Source organism: Hyla sarda, chromosome 6 (genome assembly GCF_029499605.1).
Source record: "Hyla sarda isolate aHylSar1 chromosome 6, aHylSar1.hap1, whole genome shotgun sequence".
Taxonomy (NCBI): domain Eukaryota; kingdom Metazoa; phylum Chordata; class Amphibia; order Anura; family Hylidae; genus Hyla; species Hyla sarda.
In genome coordinates, this window is record NC_079194.1 from 184,502,051 (window position 1) to 184,524,601 (window position 22,551).

At 42.4% G+C, this 22,551-nt stretch overlaps 1 protein-coding gene across 3 annotated transcripts in view; it reads right to left on the minus strand.

The window, feature by feature from the left end:
- ACSF3 (acyl-CoA synthetase family member 3) overlaps positions 1-22,551 on the minus strand; it is a 142,951-nt gene that overhangs the window by 30,886 nt on the left and 89,514 nt on the right. Inside the window, exons 8-12 of one of the 3 annotated variants that reach the window (XR_008845155.1) lie at positions 5,901-6,035; positions 5,363-5,474; positions 3,649-3,799; positions 2,042-2,115; positions 1,893-1,955 (exon numbers count right to left, since the gene is read on the minus strand). Coding sequence is in view for 2 of the 3 variants with exons in the window: in XM_056526044.1 (XP_056382019.1) it covers positions 3,793-3,799; positions 5,363-5,474; positions 5,901-6,035 (254 nt within the window). In the remaining variant the exon portion in view is untranslated. Of the gene's footprint in view, positions 1-1,892; positions 1,956-2,041; positions 2,116-2,151; positions 3,800-5,362; positions 5,475-5,900; positions 6,036-22,551 lie in introns of those variants that run through there. The other 2 variants (XM_056526044.1, XM_056526043.1) reach the window with 2 other exon arrangements.

Sequence of the window (22,551 nt, forward strand, 5' to 3'; positions counted from 1 at the left end):
AATAGAAGTAATTTACAAATCTGTTTAACTTTCTGGCACCAGTTCATTTAAAAAAAAAAAATGTTTCCCACCGGAGTACCACTTTAAGGTGAAAATAGGCCCTAAGGGGTTAATTAAAATTTTTCAAAAAAAATTTGCATTAAGTGATTAACAATGAGGATCAATAGTGATTATAAAAGCAGTAATACTTGTTATGCTCTGCGCTCTGGCTGCAAGCTCCAGCCGTGAACGCAGTGTCCCGGTGTCTCCGTCTGCCGACGGGGCTGGGATTCACATCGTGGGATGCCCCCGCATGTGAATCTCACCCAGTCACTCACCTCGCTCTGCTGTCTCTGTCTCTCAGCTCCGGTGCGCCCTTCCCCGTCTCCTAGGGCACGCGCGCGCCGGAGCTCTGAGATTTAAAGGGCTGCACTGGCCGCACTGCACCTGACACCACATTATAAGTCCCTGCACCTCCCACACTTCCCTGCCAAATCTTCAGTGCCCCTAACCTGAGATTAAGCGACCCTTATAGCCTGTTAGCCTTACTCGTGTTTCCAGACCTTCCGCTGAGTTATTAAGACTCCACACCTTTGCCGCCTGCCTTGACCTTCTGCCACGTTTGACTATGCTATTGCCTTCATCCTTCAGTACCTCGCCTTGCCCAGCTACCTGTGTGGTCGAGCTGTGTCGGGGGTAGCGACCTGGGTGTCGCCTGCTGCAGCAAGCCCGTCCTGCCTTGCGGCAGGCTCTGGTGAAGACCAGAGGCACCTTAGACTCCGCTCCCCGATACGGTCCAAGTCATCAGCCACACAGGTTAGAGGATCCACATCCAGCTCCGTTACAATACTTACCATCTATGTGCCAAATATCATTGTCCTGGTCGACGTCTCCTCAGTCCATCATTGTCAAGTTCCCTCATGATTTCATGAATATCTTTTCTAAAGAAATGATTAAGAAAAAAATTATTTTGTGTTATAAATTTGAAAATATTACTAAAGGAAAACTTTTAAAACAGAGTACCTATAGCAGGGTTTAAGTCCAATAACTTCTCTAATCTGCTTGTGCATTGCTCTTATTTCTTTAAATGGAGACCAGTTTAAATAAGAAGGTAAACAAAATATCACTACCCCATTTTAAAATATATCTCTATGTAAATTAAGACATATAAACACCTGTACTGCCCTTATAGGTCTGTCAGGACATCTTTGTGTTGACCGCAAAAAAAAAAAAAAAGATAAATAAATAATGTTGACATTAAATTCTAGAGATAACATGTAATTTAAGTACATCTGATATTTTTACATATCTGGACTGCAGAAAAAAAATTACTTACGAGAATTTAATTTGATATTTAATGTGTAGCATGATTAACATCTTCTTGTGGGTGTATCCTTGATGAAACAATGCCCTTATAAGGTTATGTAATGCTTCTTAAGAAAAAAAAAATTATTAAAAGATTTGGAAAAGAAAATTAAAAGCTTAACTGTATGTAATAAAACATTTGCCCTTGAAATATCAACATATTTACAATTAGAGTCATCAAAGACTATTGTGACCTCAGACAATCAATAGAACAAAGCCTGTGGAAAGTTGCAGAAATGGTAGCTTTTTCTCCATACTGTATGTGCCGTCATCCAGTCATACTACAGAGAATTACATTATGAGTGAGACTATCACATGACATAGATCTGGGAGAAAAATGGATCAGCGATAAGTTATGATGGTTGATGGTAGTAAGAAACCTTAACTAAAAGGCAATGAAATATTTAGAAATTTCACTAGCAAATATTAACATTTTGACATGATTTTCTTAAACAACCCATTAAACGATTTCTATATTATTATTTGACTAAGATTATAAAAAAAAATAGAATCAAATAAAAAAAAAAAAAAAAAAAAAATTAAATTGGGGATTATATTGCTTTACCTTGATATACATTAACTGCTATGAAAGGCTACTTTGGTCAACGTCCCTAATTGGTAAAAAAAAAAAAAAATGTTAAAAAGATTATTTAAAAAAATAAAATGGTGTTTCAAACATAGCAGAATAAAACATTACCATATTGAAGGTCTTGTAGTAATTTTTCATAATCTTGTACAGCTTTGTTAGGATCAGCCATTTCTAAGAAATTCCTATAAAAAAGGATAAACATTGGATTGATCAACATTGATAAAACATTAACAGATGTAGTAGGTAGGAAAGAAAAAGAAAAATTGCACTAGAACCCGGGCCTAGGTCCTCCCTCCTTATGACCTTTTACCAGACAAGGATACCAAAACTAACAACACATACAAAGGAAATTAAGCAGATGAGGAACACTTAGGTGGAATTTCTCTAAACCTGTCCAGAGGACAAGATGCTGAGTTGCCCATAGCAACCAATGAGATTCCTTCTTTCATATTTGAAAAAGCCTCTGAGAAATTGAAGAAGCGATCAGATTGTTATGGGCAACGCAGCAGATTTTCCTCTGCACAGGTTTTGATAACGCTCTTAAAATTTGAGAGGTAAGTAAGTGCAATCAAATGATAGGACACCAGTAATATTGTGTGCCAAAAATATTGTCTACAAGGTATATTCAACCAGGGATCACTCCCACAGACGGCCAAAACACGAAATACCTGAGCATGGCTAATGAATATACCTGGGAGACAAGAAGAGAGCCTGGATATGCTGTAGCCTGCTCTGACCCCTATATGAGACATGAGGTGCGAACACATGGCAAGACTCCTGTATTAAAGTGGTACTACCCCCCCTTCCCCCCCCACACACACACTACACCAAGACACAAAATACCTTAGCATGGCTGATGAATATACCTCAGATACAAGGATAGAGCCTGGAGATGCTGAGGCCTGCTCCCTGCTCTGACTGCTATCTGAGACATGAGGTGCGAGCACATGGCAAGACTCCTGTATTAAAGTGCTGCACCATTAATTCATCTAAAATGGCCGCCAAACGCCTGGCCCTTTAAAAACCAGTACCACCCCCCAAACAGTACTCCAATACACAAAGTACCTGAGCATTGCTGATGAATAGCCGAGCAAGTCCTCTCTATCACCCAAAGTGCAAGAAAAAGTGCAAACGGGTCACACTAAAAAAAACGTGCACAAAGGATGCGGTCAATCGCTAAGCCCTTCTCCAACAGGAGAGAGGCCCACCAAGAAACCTACCCTTCACCTCCGGGCCAGAAGGCACCTGTAAGGATCCAGGTTTGATGCCCCTTTTCGCCGAAGTTAAGGGGACGAAAATGCTCCTGGCTTCAACATAGGCGTTAACCAAGGTATCAGCCGAGGAGCCGTATACTGATGGCATCTTCACCGAAGCCAAGATGCCCAGGGGTTGCAGGGAGGTGAGGAACCAAAAGGCCACACACACCTCCCCTAGACCGCCAGGAGGGACACCCAGAAGGGCTACCGCATCCTGACAATCCTGTGTACAAATAAAGACATCATGGCTGATGAATATTACTGGGAGACAAGGAGGGAGACTGGAGACGCTGAGGCCTGCTCCCTGCTCTGACCGCTATCTGAGACATGAGGTGCGTGCACATTGGGGCGAGAATCCTGTATTAAAGTTCCCGCGCCTTGGAAGAATGTAACTAGACCACTTTACCTGTATCCCACCATATGCCCCCAATATCTTAGCTGTAATTAAAATTCTCTTACCTGTCACACAAGTAGAATAAAGCTTGCTGCGACCCAGCTCCGCTGTGCATAACAATTCGTCCTTCCAGGTGCTTGGTCAGGGGATGGATGAAGATCCGACTTGGTCAGGGGATGGATGAAGATCCGGTATGCTGGGCGTTTCCTTCACAAACTGGTTTGCATGATAAAAAGTAATCCGCCGGGACGGATGAACATGTTGTATCATGCAGGTCTCCTACCGTTGTAGCTCGTTTGCATAAGTACATATGACAATAGGCTTTGCTTGCGCCGCCGCCCCAGCATGAAAATCTGTATGAGACCTGATGTCTGATACCCGAGGTATGACCGCTGAAGTATGACAACCGATGTCTGACAGCGGAGGGCTGGAGGCTGATGTATGATGGAGTTTTATGCTGAGGGCTGATACCTGATGTGCGGCACCCGATGTCTGAAGCTGACTGCTGATACCTGACGGAGTTTATGCTGAGCGCTGATAACTGACGGAGTTTATGCTGAGAGCTGATACCTGACGGAGTTTATGCTGAGAGCTGATACCTGATGGAGTTTATGCTTAGAGCTCATACCTGACAGAGTTTATGCTTAGAGCTCATACGTGACGGAGTTTATGCTGAGAGCTGATACCTGATGGAGTTTATGCTGAGAGCCGATACCTGATGGAGCTTATGCTGAGAGCCGATACCTGACAGAGTTTATTCTGAGCTCTGATACCTGACGGAGTTTATGCTTAGAGCTCATACGTGCCGGAGTTTATGCTGAGAGCTGATACCTGACGGAGTTTATGCTGAGAGATGATACCTGATGGAGTTTATGCTGAGAGATGATACCTGATGGAGTTTATGCTGATAGATGATACCTGATGGAGTTTGTGCTGAGAGATGATACCTGATGGAGTTTATGCTGAGAGATGATACCTGATGGAGTTTATGCTGAGAGATGATACCTGATGGAGTTTGAGCTGAGAGATGATACCTGATGGAGTTTATGCTGAGAGCTGATACCTGATGGAGTTTGTGCTGAGAGATGATACCTGACGGAGTTTATGCTGAGAGATGATAACGGACAGAGTTTATGCTGAGTGCCGATACCTGACGGAGTTTATGCTGAGTGCCGATACCTGACGGAGTTTATGCTGAGAGCCGATACCTGACGGAGTTTATGCTGAGAGCCGATACCTGACGGAGTTTATGCTGAGAGCCGATACCTGACGGAGTTTATGCTGAGAGCTGGTACCTGACGGAGTTTATGCTGAGCACTCAGGGAGGTGGGAGTTTTGTGTGATGACGAAAGGAGTTTCAGCTGAGGTAGGATGAAGTTTTTGTGACGGAGGAGGAACGAGGCAGTTTAGTCTGAGGTATGACAGAGTGAGGAACGATGCCAGAGGATGTTCTAATATGGACACTGTATAAAAGTTTAGTTTGGTGACAGGTATTCTTTAAAACTAAACCTGCTGCCTTTCAGTTTCTGGCTATGATTTACTAGTTAAAGCTTTTACATGATTACAGGTATGTGCTATGCATTATATTTGTAAGTATTTTTACACACATTAAGAGGCAACTATATATGGGGCTTAATCTTAATATTTAATGATTTTTGCCTGCCATCACTGAAATACTCTTATAGAATTGATATTGATCCCAATTTTAAGGAATTGGAAGAAGAAAGTATCCCCTTTAGACATATGGCACCTTTTGCTCTATCTCTACCACCTGCTTACCTTCCCCATTCCTTTAGTTCCCTCAAGGAGAGTGTATGCCCTTCACGTAGTTTTACAATGGCTGATACACGCTGCCCCCATGTTGCATCTGGAGCTCCGATTACTGCAACATCTATAAAGAGAACAAAAAAACGTAAAGGGAATGTGTCATCAGGTGTTGTACTTGGGTATCTCTGGCATTTTAGTGGCAATAAATGGAGTACGTGCAGACTGCAGCACACTACAGAACACTCTTTCTGAGAGCCGGGGTCCCGTTCTGGAGATCGCAAGGGGTCCCAGCTGTCGAATCCCCCCCCCCCCCCCCCCCCCCCGCAATCAAACACTTATTCCCTATCTTGTGCTCTTTAACAAGACACAAAATAAAAACAGAGTGTCTGGTTCTAATGAGTAAAGAAAAATATGAAAAATAGAGCATTGGGGAATGGGGAAAACACCACATGACTATAGTGCACAGTGCTGCATAATAATGATTTGTCTAAAAACCAATAGAGGTACACTTTAATAAAGTTTAGTGCACTAATGCAGGTACTTTACACACCTGTAATGCTAGGATGGGCCAAGAGGTGTCGCTCTACTTCTAAGGCACTGATTTTGTAACCTCCACTTTTAATAATGTCCACAGAAGTTCGACCAAGGATCCAGTAGCAGTTATCCTTGTACACTGCAGTGTCACCTGAGAAGAAAATCAGACGCTCCATAAAGCATTAAAAACTAAGACAAAAAATAAATTAACAATTAAGCAGACAAAATTATTTGTTATCTCCTCAAGTAAACTATGAATGGACCAGTACTGTATGCTATGCTACCATTTCAGTTAGTTTCTATCAAAAACATCTAAATGGCTACTACCCATATTTTTCAGTGCATCACAGATTCTCTGTCTGGCTATTAATGTATGGCTCCATGGCACAAATTGTCATATAACACTTTGTGTCCTAAACAAAGTTACAGTACTAGTATAAGGCTGTATCTCCAGTACAGCTATTACTTTTGTCCTAGGCAAAGCTTGTGTATCAGTGTTACACTGCACATACCCCACTGTTCCATGTGCAATTACTTAAACTTAGTCTTTACAGCTTTATGTATACGCAGGTCCCACCTTATATGAGAATATATGGGTAATGTTCACAACAGGGTTATTCATCTCTATTGTTGAATGTAAATGGTAGCCCATTGGGTTTTTGTCCCGGTGTCCATGATTTTATCAAAATTGTGTTGCATGCTGATCAACCTTGTCAATCATTTCTGACAGAACATGCAATAGAGGATCTAACTGAGTTGGTTGGCTACATATTCCTATTTGGAAATTGAGAATACACTAATGTATACCTGTCTGATGAATGCCAAATATCTTTTGGCCTTAGTTGATTTATTGGTCACCTATGGACGTATTTGCTGGGAGCATTCTTAGTTCTGATCACAGCTACCATTTCACTGTGTCAGTGGCAGATAGTGCCACCTGCACTGCCACCATTATCTGTGTCCTTACAGTTATATGCAAAAGAGAACATTTACTGTTATATGCAACATCAGTACAATACCATTAAACACAATGCTATGTCCACAGCTATCATTATCACTGTTTAGGTGCTATGTGCACAGCATCATCTATTCGCAATAGCTACAGTATACAACTATTCTAAGTGTATGAAAGTCCTGTTTATATGCATTTTTGTACTGCCATTCATCTTCATAGAAGAAGACTACTTTGGACAGTTCACTTTTAGAAAACAGTATTCTCTAAAATTGTCTATTTTTTTTTTTGTTATTCTATTCACAGCTGAATAACCCCTCTTCATGATAGTAAATGATTCCTCTTCCCAATGGCAGGTTGTCCTGGGACTTTCAGCCATCAGAATTGGTTGAAGGAGTTATGCAGTACCAAAAAACATATCCTCTGTCAGAAGAGGGAGGTTGTAGGGTGGAAAGTTCTAAATATCAGAGATGGCAGAGTCTCTGAAGATAATAATGGTTTATTATCATATCTACCTTATTAATTGCTGTAAGGCTATGTTCACACGATGCCTAACGAAGAAAACAATAATGGTCCACAACCTATTTATGTACCCAATATGAAAAAAAGAGACTGGTGCAGAAAGGGGATGCAAATTAAAAAGATATATATAAGTGAAAATGGTCTTAAAAAATTGTCTAGTTGCACAGGACAACTAGAGCACATCTTTTTTTTCTTAACATGCTTTGGTAAAATAAAAACTGAGCTGTGATTGGTTCATCTGGGCATAAAAGACAGTTACTCTTTCAGGGTATGTTCACACGTGTATTTTACTGCAGCTGATGTTGCTACCCATTGACTTTATTGTAAGGGCTCATTCACACAGGCGGATTTGATTGCAAACTCACAGTGTGCTTAGAGTTTGAATGTGGGCGGGCTCTCTACAGGCTGATATTCGGCAGCGGATAATCCACCGCTCCCTATTGACTTGGTCTGCGGCAAACTTTCTGCTGGGAACAGCATGCCCACATTTAAATTCGCAACAGGAAATACCCTGTGAATTTACAATCAAATCTACCTGTGTGAACTTATACAGTTTTTATTCCCCCACTTTTGATAAATTGCCCCAAATGACAGCAAGTTTCATAGAGGCCTGTACAAAAATGTGCTACAGTAGACGTCTTAAATCACCAAAGGGATTAATCCACAGTTCTCAAGCAAAGCCATCCACCCATGGCCATTACAGTCAAAGCTGCCACCACTCAAACCAGCACCCTGTGGAAGCACTAGCTATAAAACACTGCATGTGGTTACCTAATTTAATGTCTTTTTTCCTGGATAGCATGTGCAAAAGTACAATGGACAGTGTACAATATACGGAGGTGGCTAAAAGGATTGAGACGGACACAAATTTTGGTTTTCACAAAGTTTGCTGTTTCAGGTTTTTATAGTGGCAATTTTCATTAACTCTAGATTGTTATGAAGAGTGATCAGATGAATTGTAATACATTGCAAATACATTCCTTGCCTAGAAAATAAACTTAATGTATGCCCTGCCATAAAATGACCTGTTTACATTATTTCAGTGATCTTTTTTCAGCTAGAGAAAAAGTGTTAAAGAGGACAAGCAGCTGATATCACTGTCGTGCTTAGTAAATTTTAACCCCTTAAGGACTCAGCCCACTTGGACAATTTTATTTTTATGTTTTAGTTTTTTCCTCCTTGCCTTCTAAAAATCATAACTCTCTTATATTTTCATCCACAGACTAGTATGAGGGCTTGTTTTTTGCGCAACCAGTTGTCCTTTGTAATGACATCACTCATTTTACCATGAAATGTATGGCGCAACCAAAAAAATACTATTTGTGTGGGGAAATTTATAAGAAAAACCACAATTTAGCAAATTTTGGAAGGTTTCGTTTTAATGCTGTACACTTTACAGTAAAATAGACATGCTTTCTTTATTCTGTGGGTCAATACGATTAAAATAATACCCATGATTACATACTTTACTATTATACCGCTTAAAAAAAATCCCAAACCTTTTAACCAAATTAGTGCATTTAAAACCACTCTATTTTGATGACCTATAACTTTTTCATTTTTCCGTATAAGCGGTGGTATGAGGGCTCATTTTTTGCACCGTGATCTGAATTTTTTTTGATACCACATTTGCATATATAAAACTTTTAATACATTTTTTATAAACATTTTTTCAAATAAAATGTTATAAAAAAAAGCAGAAATGTTTGATTTTTTTTTTTTACGTTCTCCGTATGGGATAATTAACATTATATTTTATTAGTTCGGATATTTACGCATGCGGCGATACCAAATAGGTTTATAAAAGAAATTTTTTTTAACACTTTTTGGGGGTAAAATAGGGAAAAACTGACAATTAAAATTTTTATTGGGGGAGGGGATTTTTCCCTTTTTTTTTACTTAAATTTTTTTTACTTTTCTTACTTTTATTATTACACTTTAACCCCTTAAGGACTCAGCCCATTTGGACCTTAAGGACTCAGACAATTTTATTTTTAAGCTTTCGTTTTTTCCTCCTCCCCTTCAAAAAATCATAACTCTTTTATATTTTCATCCACAGACTAGTATGAGGGCTTGTTTTTTGCGTGACCAGTTGTCCGTTGTAATGCCATCACTCACTTTACCATAAAATGTATGGCGCAACCAAAAAAATACTATTTGTGTGGGGAAATTAAAAAGAAAACTGCAATTTTGCAAATTTTGGAAGGTTTTGTTTTCACGCCGTACAATTTATGGTAAAAATGACATGTGTTTTTTATTCTCTGGGTCAATACTATTAAAATGATACCCATGATTATACACTTTTCTATTACTGTTGCGCTTTAAAAAAATCGCAAACTTTTTAACCAAATTAGTACGTTTAAAATCCCCCTATTTTGAAGACCTATAACTTTTTCATTTTCCGTATAAGCGGTGGTATGAGGGCTCATTTTTTGCGCCATGATCTGTACTTTTTATTAATACCATATTTGCTTATACAAAACATTTATAACATTTTTTATTAATTTTTTTTGGAATAAAATGTTATAAAAAAGCAGCTATTTTGGACTTTTTTTTTTTTTACGTTCACCGTACGGGATCATTTACATTTTATTTTAATAGTACTGATATTTACGCACGCGGCGATACCAAATATGTATATAAAATAATTTTTTGGGGGTAGAATAGGGAAAAGGGGACAATTTACGTTATTATTGGGGGAGGGGGTTTTTCAAATTTTTTTAACTTTTATTTTTACACTCTTATAGTCCCCATAGGAGACTATTTATAGCAACCATTCAATTGCTAATCCTGTTCAGTGATATGTATAGGACACAGCACTGATCAGGGTTATCGGTCATCTTCTGCTCTGGTCTGCGGGAAGGCAGATCAGAGCAGAAGACTCCCGGAAGACAGCGGAGGCAGGTGACAGGACCTACGTCTGCCGTGCAGGATGATCGGATCACCGCGGCAGCACTGCGGGCGATCCGATCATCCTGTTAAGTGATCGCGATGCTGCAGATGCTGTGATCTGTATTGATCACGGCATCTGAGGGGTTAATGGCGGACATCCGCGTGATCAAGGGTGTCCGCCATTACCGGCGGGTCCCTGGCTGCGATCCACAGCCGGGACCTCCCGCGCATGATGCCGGGTTATGCTCAGGACGTAAATGTACGTCCGGGTGCGTTAAGTACCACGTCATCAGGACGTACATTTACGCCCTGCGTCGTTAAGGGGTTAATAGTCCCCATAGGGACAATCATTTGATTGCTAATACTGTTCAGTGCTATGCAAAGGGCATAGCACTTATCAGTTTTATTGGCTATCTTCTGCTCTGGTCTGCTCGATCACAGACCTGAGCAGAAGACGCCGGGAGATGGACAGAGGCAGGTGAGGGGACCTCCGTCTGCCATTACAGATGATCGTATCGCCTCGGCAACGCTGCGGGCAATCCGATCGTCCACATTAAGTGCCGCACTTCTGCAGATGCCGTGATTTGTATTGATCACGGCATCTGAGGGGTTAATGGCAGAGATCCGCATGATCACGATTGCTCCGATGCTCGCAGTTATGTATAGGATGTAAATGTACATCCTGGTGCTTTAAGTACCACCTCGCCAGGACGTACATTTACAACCTGTCTCGTTAAGGAGTTAAAAGAAGACTAGTTACTTTTAAAGCCGGATGGTACTTAAAGTCAATAGGGGGAGGGTTTATTAAAAAAAAAAAAAAAAATGTATAGAGGACAGTAGTGCAGTTGCCCATAGCAACCAATCCGATCTTTTTTCATTTTTTAAAAAGACCTCTGAAAAATGAAAGTAGAGAGCTGACTAGTTGCTATGGGCGACTGCACCACTCTTCCTCTTCACAGGTTTGTTAAATCTCCCCCACTGGCCCTAATTTACTGAGTATAAGGTAGTATTTAATAACCCATGTGTTTTTTTTTCCTCCTTTAATAATATTATTATTATGTGCATTTGTGTGTTTTTGGCACAATTTCGGGACACATTGGATTATTGGGCACACAGGTAAAATGAAAATTCTAAATGACATTAACAATTTATGATACTTTAGCTGGGGGACCTAGTGCCAAGCAAAATCACATAGAACACAAAAAAAAAAAAAAAACTCCAAAAATTCCAAAAGGGCCAGAAGTGAAGAGATTGGGGAATGTGGAGTTGTAGGGTTATTTAGAGACCCTCAATTTTGTGGCCAGCAATTTTCCTGACAGAATTCTTTTAAGTCAGAAACCTTATTCAAATTTGTCGCCACAAACCTTTTGAAGAATTTTATTTGATAATGGTTCGTTTTGTGGATTTTCCAGCACATTATGTAGCATGCTGGCGCATGCTAGTACAGCCCTGGCGCAGACATGACGCAGACAGCAAAAGCCAAAAAAACAAAAACTGTCTGAATTAGCTTAGTAAATTCTTCTTCTTCTGTTAACCATGGTTACTCCAAGGAAACATATGCTGTCATTATTGCTGTGCATCATAAAGGACTAACAGGCAAGGATATTGCTACATGTAAGACTTACCCTAAATCAACTACCGTATATACTCGGTTATAAGCCGACCCGAGTATAAGCCGAGACCCCTAATTTCAACCCAAAATCCCAGGAAAAGTTATTGACTCGAGTATAAGCCTAGGGTGGGAAATACCTCATCCCCTCCTGTCATCATCCAGACCCGTCATTAACATCCTCATCATCATCACCGCCTGTCATCATCCAGACCCTCATCATCATCACCTGTCATCATCCCCTTGTCATCATTTCACACATCCCCCCTTCATCATCCCCTTGTCATCATCCCACACATCCCCCCTTCATCATCCCTTTGTCATCATCCCACACATCCCCCCTTCATCATCCCCTTGTCATCATCCCACACATCCCCCCTTCATCATCCCCTTGTCATCATCCCACACATCCCCCCTTCATCATCCCCTTGTCATCATCCCCACCCCCCTTCATCATCCCCTTGTAATCATCCCACACACCCCCCTTCATCATCCCCACCCCCCTTCACCATCCCACCCCCCCTTCATCATCCTCTTGTCATCATCCCACACCCCCCCTTCATCATCCTCTTCTCATCATCCGCCCTCAGTGGTCTTCAACCTGCGGACCTCCAGAGGTTTCAAAACTACAACTCCCAGCAAGCCCGGGCAGCCATCGGCTGTCCGGGCTTGCTGGGAGTTGTAGTTTTGAAACCTCCGGAGGTCCGCAGGTTGAAGACCACTGCGGCCTTCGACATCATCCAGCCCCCTCTCACCCCCCCCCCCTTTAGTTCTGTACAGTACTCACCTCCGCTCGGCGCTGGTCCGGTCCTGCAGGGCTGTCCAGAGAGGAGGTGGTCCGGTGGGATAGTGGTTCCGGGCTGCTATCTTCACCGGGGGCGCCTCTTCTCCGCGCTTCCGGCCCGGAATAGAGGCGTTGCCTTGACAATGACGCAGAAGTACGTTGGCAATGAACGTACCTCAGCCTCGTTGTCAAGGCAACGTGACTATTCTGGGGCCGGGCCCGAAGCGCTTAGAAGAGGCCTCCCCGGTAAAGATAGCAGCCCGGAACCACTATCCCACTGGACCACCTCCTCTCCGGACAGTCCTGCAGCACCGGACCAGCGCCGAGCGGAGGTGAGTACTGTACAGAACTAAAGGGGGTGAGAGGGGACTGGATGATGTCGAAGGCCGCAGTGGTCTTCAACCTGCGGACCTCCATAGGTTTCAAAACTACAACTCCCAGCAAGCCCGGACAGCCGATGGCTGCCCGGGCTTGCTGGGAGTTGTAGTTTTGAAACCTCTGGAGGTCCGCAGGTTGAAGACCACTGCGGGTGGAGAGTTCACTCGAGTATAAGCCGAGGGGGGTGTTTTCAGCACGAAAAATCGTGCTGAAAAACTCGGCTTATACTCGAGTATATACGGTATTTATCGGATCATCAAGATCAGAGAAATTTAAGGAGAGAAATTCAATTTCTATGAAGAAAAGTTCCATTGGGCCCAAAAAAAAAAAAAAAAAAAAAAAAGTCCAGCAAGTGCCATCCCAGCCTGTAAAAAGCATTGAGATAATCTATCCCTGGCCTCAAGCATGATGTATCTGAGGTAGTAAACAGAGCAGTGCTCCACAGGGTAGGAGGGGGTTCAGAATGAATTAAAGGGGTACTCCGGTGAAAACCTTTTTTCTTTTAAATCAACTGGTGGCAGAAAGTTAAACATATTTGTAAATTACTTCTATTAAAAAATCTTAATCCTTCCAGTACTTATTAGCTGCTGAATGCTACAGAGGAAATTCCTTTATTTTCGAAACACTGATGACATCACGAGCACAGTGCTCTCTGCTGACATCTCTGTCCATTTTAGCAACCATGCATAGCAGATGTATGCTAAGGGCAGCATGGTGGCTCAGTGGTTAGCACTGCTGACTTGCAGTGCTGGTGACTTGGGTTCAAATACCACTAAGGACAACAATAAATAAAGCATTATTATTATAATAACGTCAGCAGAGAGCACTGTGCTCGTGATGTCATCAGAGAGCATTCCAAAAAGAAAAGAATTTCCTCCGTAGTATTCAGCAGCTAATAAGTACAGGAAGGATTAAGGTTTTTTAATAGAAGTAATTTACAAATATGTTTAACTTTCTGCCACCAGTTGATTTAAAAGAAAAAAGGTTTTCACCGGAGTACCCCTTTAAGAGACTTTCACTTCATCTATTTCCCAGAGTAGTCTGTGTAAATGGGGACTGAAGATACAGCTGATGGGATGGGTGTGGAAAAAACTGATTTACTGTAGTTTAAGCATAAAATGGTGGACAAATAGAGAGACCTGTAATAATATAAGTAGACCAGGAAATTGACCAGTGAGTCCTATGGCATGTTAACACAGATGACTCGTATACTTTACGGTGGAACAAAATTAACCCCTTAACCCCTTCAGGACGGATCCCATTTTGGCCTTAAGGACCGGAGCATTTTTTGCACATCTGACCACTGTCACTTTAAACATTAATAACTCTGGAATGCTTTTAGTTATCATTCTGATTCCGAGATTGTTTTTTCGTGACATATTCTACTTTAACATAGTGGTAAATTTTTGTCGATACTTGCATCATTTCTTGGTGAAAAATCCGTAAATTTGATGAAAAATTAGAAAATTTTGCATTTTTCTAACTTTGAAGCTCTCTGCTTGTAAGGAAAATGGATATTACGAATACATTTTTTTTTGGTTCACATATACAATATGTCTACTTTATGTTTGCATCATAAAATTGACGTGTTTTTACTTTTGGAAGGCACCAGAGGGCTTCAACGGTCAGCAGCAATTTTCCGATTTTTCACAAAATTTTCAAACTCAGTATTTTTCAGGGACCAGTTCAGGTTTGAAGTGGATTTGAAGGGTCTTCATATTAGAAATACCCCATAAATGACCCCATTATAAAAACTACACCCCCAAAAGTATTCAAAATGACATTCAGTCAGCGTTTTAACCCTTTAGGTGTTTCACAGGAATAGAAGCAAAGTGAAGGAGAAAATTCACAATCTTCATTTTTTACACTCACATGTTCTTGCAGACCCAATTTTTGAATTTTTACAAGGGGTAAAAGGACAAAATTTTTACTTGTATTTGTAGCCCAATTTCTCTCGAGTAAGCACATACCTCATATGTCTATGTAAAGTGTTCGGCGGGCGCAGTAGAGGGCTCAGAAGGGAAGGAGCGACAAGGGGATTTTGGAGAGTACGTTTTTCTGAAATGGTTTTTGGGGGGCATGTTACCTTTAGGAAGCCCTTATGGTGCCAGAACAGCAAAAAAAAAAACACATGGCATACCATTTTGGAAACTAGACCCCTCGGGGAATGTAACATGGGATAAAGTGAACCTTAATACCCCACAGGTGTTTCACGACTTTTGCAAATGTAAAAAAAAAATAAAAATTTTTACCTAAAATGCTTGTTTTCCCAAAAAAATTTTATTTTTAAAAAGGGTAATAGCAGAAAATACCCCTAAAAATTTGAAGCCCAATTTCTCCCGATTCAGAAAACACCCCATATGGGGGTGAAAAGTGCTCTGCTGGCGCACTACAGGTCTCGGAAGAGAAGGAGTCACATTTGGCTTTTTGAACGCAAATTTTTCTCTGGGGGCATGCCGCATTTAGGAAGCCCCTATGGTGCCAGGACAGCAAAAAAAAACCCACATGGCATACCATTTTGGAAACTAGACCCCTCGGGGAACGTAACAAGGGGTTAAGTGAACCTTTATACCCCACAGGTGTTTCACGACTTTTGCATATGTAAAAAAAAAAATTTTTTTTTACCTAAAATGCTTGTTTTCCCAAAAATTTTACATTTTTAAAAAGGGTAAAAGCAGAAAATACCCCCCAAAATTTGTAACACAATTTCTCCCGAGTACGGCGATACCCCATATGTGGCCCTAAACTGTTGCCTTGAAATACGACAGGGCTCCAAAGTGAGAGCGCCATGCGCATTTGAGGCCTAAATTAGGGATTGCATAGGGGTGGACATAGGGGTATTCTACGCCAGTGATTCCCAAACAGGGGGCCTCCAGCTGTTGCAAAACTCCCAGCATGCCTGGACAGTCAACGGCTGTCCGACAATACTGGGAGTTGTTTTGCAACAGCTGGAGGCTCCGTTCTGGAAACAGTGGCGTACCAGACGTTTTTCATTTTTATTGGGGAGGGGAGGGGGGTTGTATAGGGGTATGTGTATATGTAGTGTTTTTTTACTTTTTATTTTATTTTTTGTGCTAGTGTAGTGTAGTGTTTTTAGGGTACAGTCGCACGGGCGGGGGTTCACAGTAGTTTCTCGCTGGCAATTTGAGCTGCAGCAGAAAGTTTGCGGCAGCTCAAATTTGCAGCCAGATACTTACTGTAATCCTCCGCCCATGTGAGTGTACTCTGTACGTTCACATTGGGGGGGACATCCAGCTGTTGCATAACTACAACTCCCAGCATGCCCGTTGGCTGTCGGTGACTGCTGAGAGTTGCAGTTTTGCAACAGCTGTAGGCACACTGGTTATGTATCACTGAGTTTGTGACCTAACTCAGTGTTTCACAACCAGTGTGCCTCCAGCTGTTGCAAAACTACAACTCCCAGCATGTACGGTGCATGGTGTACGGTGACTGCTGAGAGTTGTAGTTTGCAACAGCTGGAGGCACACCGGTCATGAACACTGAGTTAGGTAAAAAAAAACTGAGTTTCACAACCAGTGTGCCTTCAGCTGTTGCAAAACTACAACTCTCAGCAGTCACCGACAGCCAACGGGCATGCTGGAAGTTGTAGTTATGCAACCAGCAGATGCACCACTACAACTCCCAGCATGCACTTTAGCTGTTTGTGCAAGCTGGGAGTTGTAGTTATACAACAGCTGAAGGTACACTTTTCCATAGAAAGAATGTGCCTCCAGCTGTTGCAAAACCATAAGTCCCAGCATGCCCATAAGGGAATGCTGGGAGTTGTGGTGGTCTGCCTCCTGCTGTTGCATAACTACAGCTCCCAGCATGCCCTTTGTGCATGCTGGGATCTGTTGCTAAGCAAGAGCAGGAGGCTGTCACTCACCTCCAACGATCCTCGCAGCACAGGTCAGTCCCTCGTCGTCTCCGCCGCCGCAGCTGCTCCTGGGGCCCCGATCCCAACAGGGGCGCCGGGGATCGGGGTCCCCAGCACCCGGGGTGCACGTCCCGCACCCGCTCACGTCCTCCGGAAGAGGGGCGGAGCGGGTGCGGGAGTGACACCCGCAGCAGGCGCCCTGATTGGTCGGCCGGTAATCCGGCCGACGAATCAGGGCGATCGTGAGGTGGCACCAGTGCCACCTCACCCCTGCAGGCTCTGGCTGTTCGGGGCCGTCAGAGACGGCCCCGAACAGCCAGTAATTCCGGGTCACCGGGTCACTGGAGACCCGATTGACCCGGAATCGCCGCAGATCGCTGGACTGAATTGTCCAGCGATCTGCGGCGATCGCCGACATGGGGGGACATAATGACCCCCCTGGGCGATATGCCGGGATGCCTGCTGAACGATTTCAGCAGGCATCCGGCTCCGGTCCCCAACCGGCTAGCGGTGGGGGCCGGAATTCCCACGGGCGTATGGATACGCCCTCGGTCCTTAAGGACTCGGCATGCAGGGCGTATCCATACGCCCTATGTCCTGAAGAGGTTAAGGACCCAGCCAATTTTCACTGTAGGACCCGGCCATTTTTTTAACATGTGACCACTTTCACTTTAAGCATTAATAACTTTTACCTTTCATTCTGATTCCGAGATAGTTTTTTCGTGACATATTCTACTATATGTTAGTGGTAACATTTTGTCGATACTTGCATCGTTTCTTGGTGAAAAATTCCCAAATTTGATGAAAAAATTGAAAGTTTTGCTTTTTTTTTTTTTTTTTTTTTAACTTTGAAGCTCTCTGCTTATAAGGAAAATGAATATTCCAAATAAATTATGTATTGATTCACATATACAACATATCTACTTTATGATTGCATCATAACTTTGACATGTTTTTACTTTTGGAAGAGATCAGAGGGCTTCAAAGTTCAGCAGCAATTTTCCAATTTTTCACAAAATTTTCAAAATCAACATTTTTCAGGGACCAGTTCTGTTTTGAAGTGGATTTGAAGGGCCTTCATATTAGAAATGCCCCACAAATGACCCCATAATAAAAACTGCCCCCCTCAAAGTATTCAAAATGACATTCAAAAGGTTTGTTAACCCTTTAAGTGTTTCACAGGAATAGCAGCAAATTGAAGGAGAAAATTCTAAATCTTCATTTTTTACACTGGCATGTTCTTGTAGACCCAGTTTTTGAATTTTTACAAGGGGTAAAAGGAGAGAAATATTCCTAAAATGTGTAACCCAATTTCTCTCGAGTAAGGAAATACCTTGGTGGCTTGGTGCCAGAACAGCAAAAAAAAAACCCAGATGGCATACTATTTTAGAAACTACACCCCTCAAGAAACACAACAAGGGGTACAGTGAGCTTTAACACCTCACAGGTGTTTGACGACTTTTTGCTAAAGTCGGATGTGTAAATGAAAAAAACATTTTTTTTCACTAAAATGCTGGTTTTCCCCCACATTTTACATTTTTACAAGGGGTAATAGGAGAAAATGACCCCCAAAATTTGTAACCCAATTTCTTCTGAGTATGGAAATACCCCATGTGTGGACGTCAAGTGCTATGCTGGCGCACTACAATGCTCAGAAGAGAAGGAGCACCATTGAGCTTTTAAAGACATAATTTGGTTGGAATAGAAGTCAGGGGCCATGTGCGTTTACAAAGCCCCCGTGGTGCCAGAACAGTGCCCCCCCCCCCCCGCGTGACCCCATTTTGGAAACTACACCCCTCACAGAATTTAATAAGGGGTTCAGTGAGTATTTACACCCCACTGGCGTTTGACAGATCTTTGGAACTATGGGCTGTGCAAATGAAAAATTACATTTTTCATTTTCACGGACCACTGTTCCAAAAATCCGTCAGACACCTGTGGGGTGTATATGCTCACTGTACCCCTTATTACATTACGTGAGGGGTGTAGTTTCCAAAATGGGGTCACATGTGGGGGGGTCCATTGTTCTGGCTCCATGGGGGCTTTGTAAACACATGTAGCCTTCAATTCTGGACAAATTTTGGTGCTCCTTCTCTTCTGAGCATTGTAGTTCGCCAGCAGAGCATTTTATATCCACATATGGGGTATGTTCTTACTCAGAAGAAATGGGGTTACAAATTTTGGGGGCTTTTTTTCCTATTTTTTCTTGTGAAAATGAAAAATTTTGGGTAACACCAGCATTTTAGTGAAAACATTTTTTTTTTTTATTTTTCCATCCAACTTTAATGAAAATTCGTCAAACACCTGTGGGGTGTTAAGGCTCACTATACCCCTTGTTACATTCCGTGAGGGGTATAGTTTCCAAAATGGGATCACATGTGGGTATTTCTTTTTTTGCGTTTATGGCAGAACCTCTGAAAAATCAGCCACCCCTGTGCAAATCACCAATTTAGGCTTCAAATGTACATGGTGCGCTCTCACTCCTGAGCCTTGTTATGCATCCGCAGAGCATTTTATGCCCACATATGGGGTATTTTTACACTCAGGAGAAATTGCGTTACAAATTTTGGGGGTCTTTTTTTTCCTTTTAACACTTGTGAAAATAAAAAGTAAAGGACAACACCAGCATGTTAGTGTAAAATTTTTAATTTTTTTACACTAACAGGCTGGTATAGCCCCCAACTTTTCCTTTTCATAAGGGGTAAAAGGAGAAAAAGACCCCCAAAATTTGTAACGCAATTTCTCCCGAGTACGGAGATACCCCATATGTGGCCCTAAACGGTTTCCTTGAAATAAGACAGGGCTCCGAAGTGAGAGAGCGCCATGCGCATTTGAGGACTAAATTTGGGATTGCATAGGGGTGGACATAGGGGTATTCTACGCCAGTGATTCCCAAACAGGGTGTCTCCAGCTGTTGCTAAACTCCCAGCATGCCTGGACAGTCAGTGGCTGTCCGGAAATGCTGGGAGTTGTTGTTTTGCAACAGCTGGAGGCTCCGCTTTGGAAACACTGAAGTACAATAAGTTTTTCATTTTTATTGGGGGGGGGGGGGGGACCACATTCACAGAAAATACCTTTATTATGCCATTTTTCAAAGAACCAATACAAGATCAGCACAAATGGCTGGATGACTTACAAAACAACAACTTTTAACCCTATATGTCCTTAAGGATTGTAAGCTGTTGTACGCAGGGTCCTTATTTCCCTTGTTTGAATTGTAACTATGATGGGAAGTGTTCTGATTTAGTCTGTACTTCTATTCTTGGTACTGTAAAGTATTTTGGAACATGTTGGCGTTAAATAAAGATTATAATAAACATTACTGTCTACAAATAAAAGAAAAAATTCATAGCTCTGAGGGTCATGTATAAGTGGAATCATTTACATAACATATACAGAAAAGTCTGGGTTGCTGGTGGCACTTGTGAAATGTGACTGAACATGTAGAAAGGAAATCTGTCAGCCAGTTCACCCACACTAAACCCAATACACTGGGTTAAAGTGTGGGTGAAGAGGAGTCCATACAGGGGTCACTTAAATTTTTTTCATCCACTGACCGCCGAGTTATGCCCCTGTAAAATTCCGCTCTTTGGTCCAAGGATTGCGCTTTGAGGCGGGGCCCCCACATGAGCGTCACAGCCCTGATAATCAGCTGATCGGAAAAGGTCCTGGGAGTCAGACTAAGATTGACAGCCTGTCCTTAGGATAAGCTCAGTTTTTGAACTGGACGCAATCATATATAGAGAATCTAGCCTGTATTTAAATATTATCTGCATTATTAGTACACACATAAAAAATTTAAAGAAATATTCAATCCTTTAGACTTTTTCATTTTGTATTATGTAACAATTTATATATTAGATATGCCTTCTATAATTTTATTATATCCATCTTACATTGCCTTCTATAATTTTATTATATACATCTTATAATAGAAATGTATGTATTTCACTTTACAGCAATTTAATTTAACCTAAATAAAAATTTCCAAGAGGATGAATAGTTGTACTGGTGCCGTATACTGCAAAATTTGGGCAACTACCTCTTTAGCAACTACCAACTACCTACTATCTTTAGAAAAAGCTTTAGACATAGAACATGTTGGAATTTCAGGAGAAAACAAAGGCTCAATACATAGATAAATATGCTGTGCTTTTGCATATTCACACACTGCTATAAGTCAAAGGTAGCATAGGATATTCATAGTCTACCTGCACTTATCTTCTTCACTATAATTCCAATTTATTAAATATTTGAAAACTTAATTCTTGCAAATATTCTATATTGCAATTATATTCCAATTTGCAAAGCTTCATTTTTAAAGTACCAGATTAAGCAAAAATTTTGGTGATTAAAGGGGCTGACAATACTACATATTTTCAAGGGTCTAATAAATTAATATATATTGGTAAATAATGTTATTTTACAATATTTTGTGGTCTTTCATGCTTTCTTTTTGTTTCTAATGTAAACTGCTTGCTATGTTGGGGGTGTGGCCTGCATGGGGAGCTGAGCAGACGTGTGTCCGCTGAGCTCCAGTTCACCTGCTGTTCTTACCCTGATAATACACCCCTGACCCTCGGTGTAACTTACCTGACTATGACGCGGAGCTCCGATGTCCCCCCCTGTGACGGCGGTGGTGCGGCTGCGGCTCCGTCCGGGTCCTGGCAGCAGTATCGGGATCCTGCTGAGGCCGGTGGATGGAGGAGTGAGTGGCGGCGGTGATTGGAGGGTCGGCAGCCACTGAGTTTGACTGCTGAAGTTTCCCCACTGCTGTGGGGTGCCCAGAGGTGTCCCCCTGCTGTTTGGAGTCCCGGGTGGCTGTGGAGCAGGGGGCCGCCATTGCTGGCCTTCGTGGGCGGGGCCTTGTCCTCGGCTTGGTTTCCAGGGTGACTCCCGCTGTTCCTGGGCTCCTGGGCTGCAGAGCTGTGGATTAAGTTCCTACTGAAAGTTGCCAGAGAACTGTGGTGCCTTCTCGTGCACTTGGAGGACTTGTGAGTACTTCTTTTTGGCCCTAATCATCTGACCCCCCCCCCCTCCCCACACACACACACACACACTGGGACTGTGGATCTCCCTGCTCACCAGGCTTGCTGGTACTTATAGTGGCGAAGCCTTGGCTCCATATCTGTGCTTGCTGTGCTTTGTGGCGGCTAACATACTGGTGGAGTGCTCTGATAGGTGCTGTTGTTCACCTCCTGCTGCAGCCCTTCTCCTGCGGATATTTATGCTATCTTAACTGGAGATACTCGCCCTGTGAGATACGTGTGGTGTCCCTAGCTTTTGGTGCCTTACTTTGCTCATACTTACCCAGATAAGTGACTGTGTGCGGCCATGGGAGGCCTGAGAGGCAAATCCAAGCGTGGTAAGTCAGGGGTTGACGTAGCTCGCCCCTTCCACGGATGATGATGCTTCTTCAGATGATGGACAATTTGAGGCTAGTGGTCGCTCCCAGAGAGACTCTGTGGCCCAGATGCCTCTCTCTACCAAAGTGGCGGCCAACGTTGCTAAAACGCTATGCCATTTTTCCAGGTCTGAGGATCTGCCGTTCAGCGCTTTGGCTGATAAGTCTGGGTCCTTAGTTCCACGTCCGCCTGATCCATATCCCCTGCCTTCTCCTGAGCGGATACCGTATGATGGGGCCACCATGGAT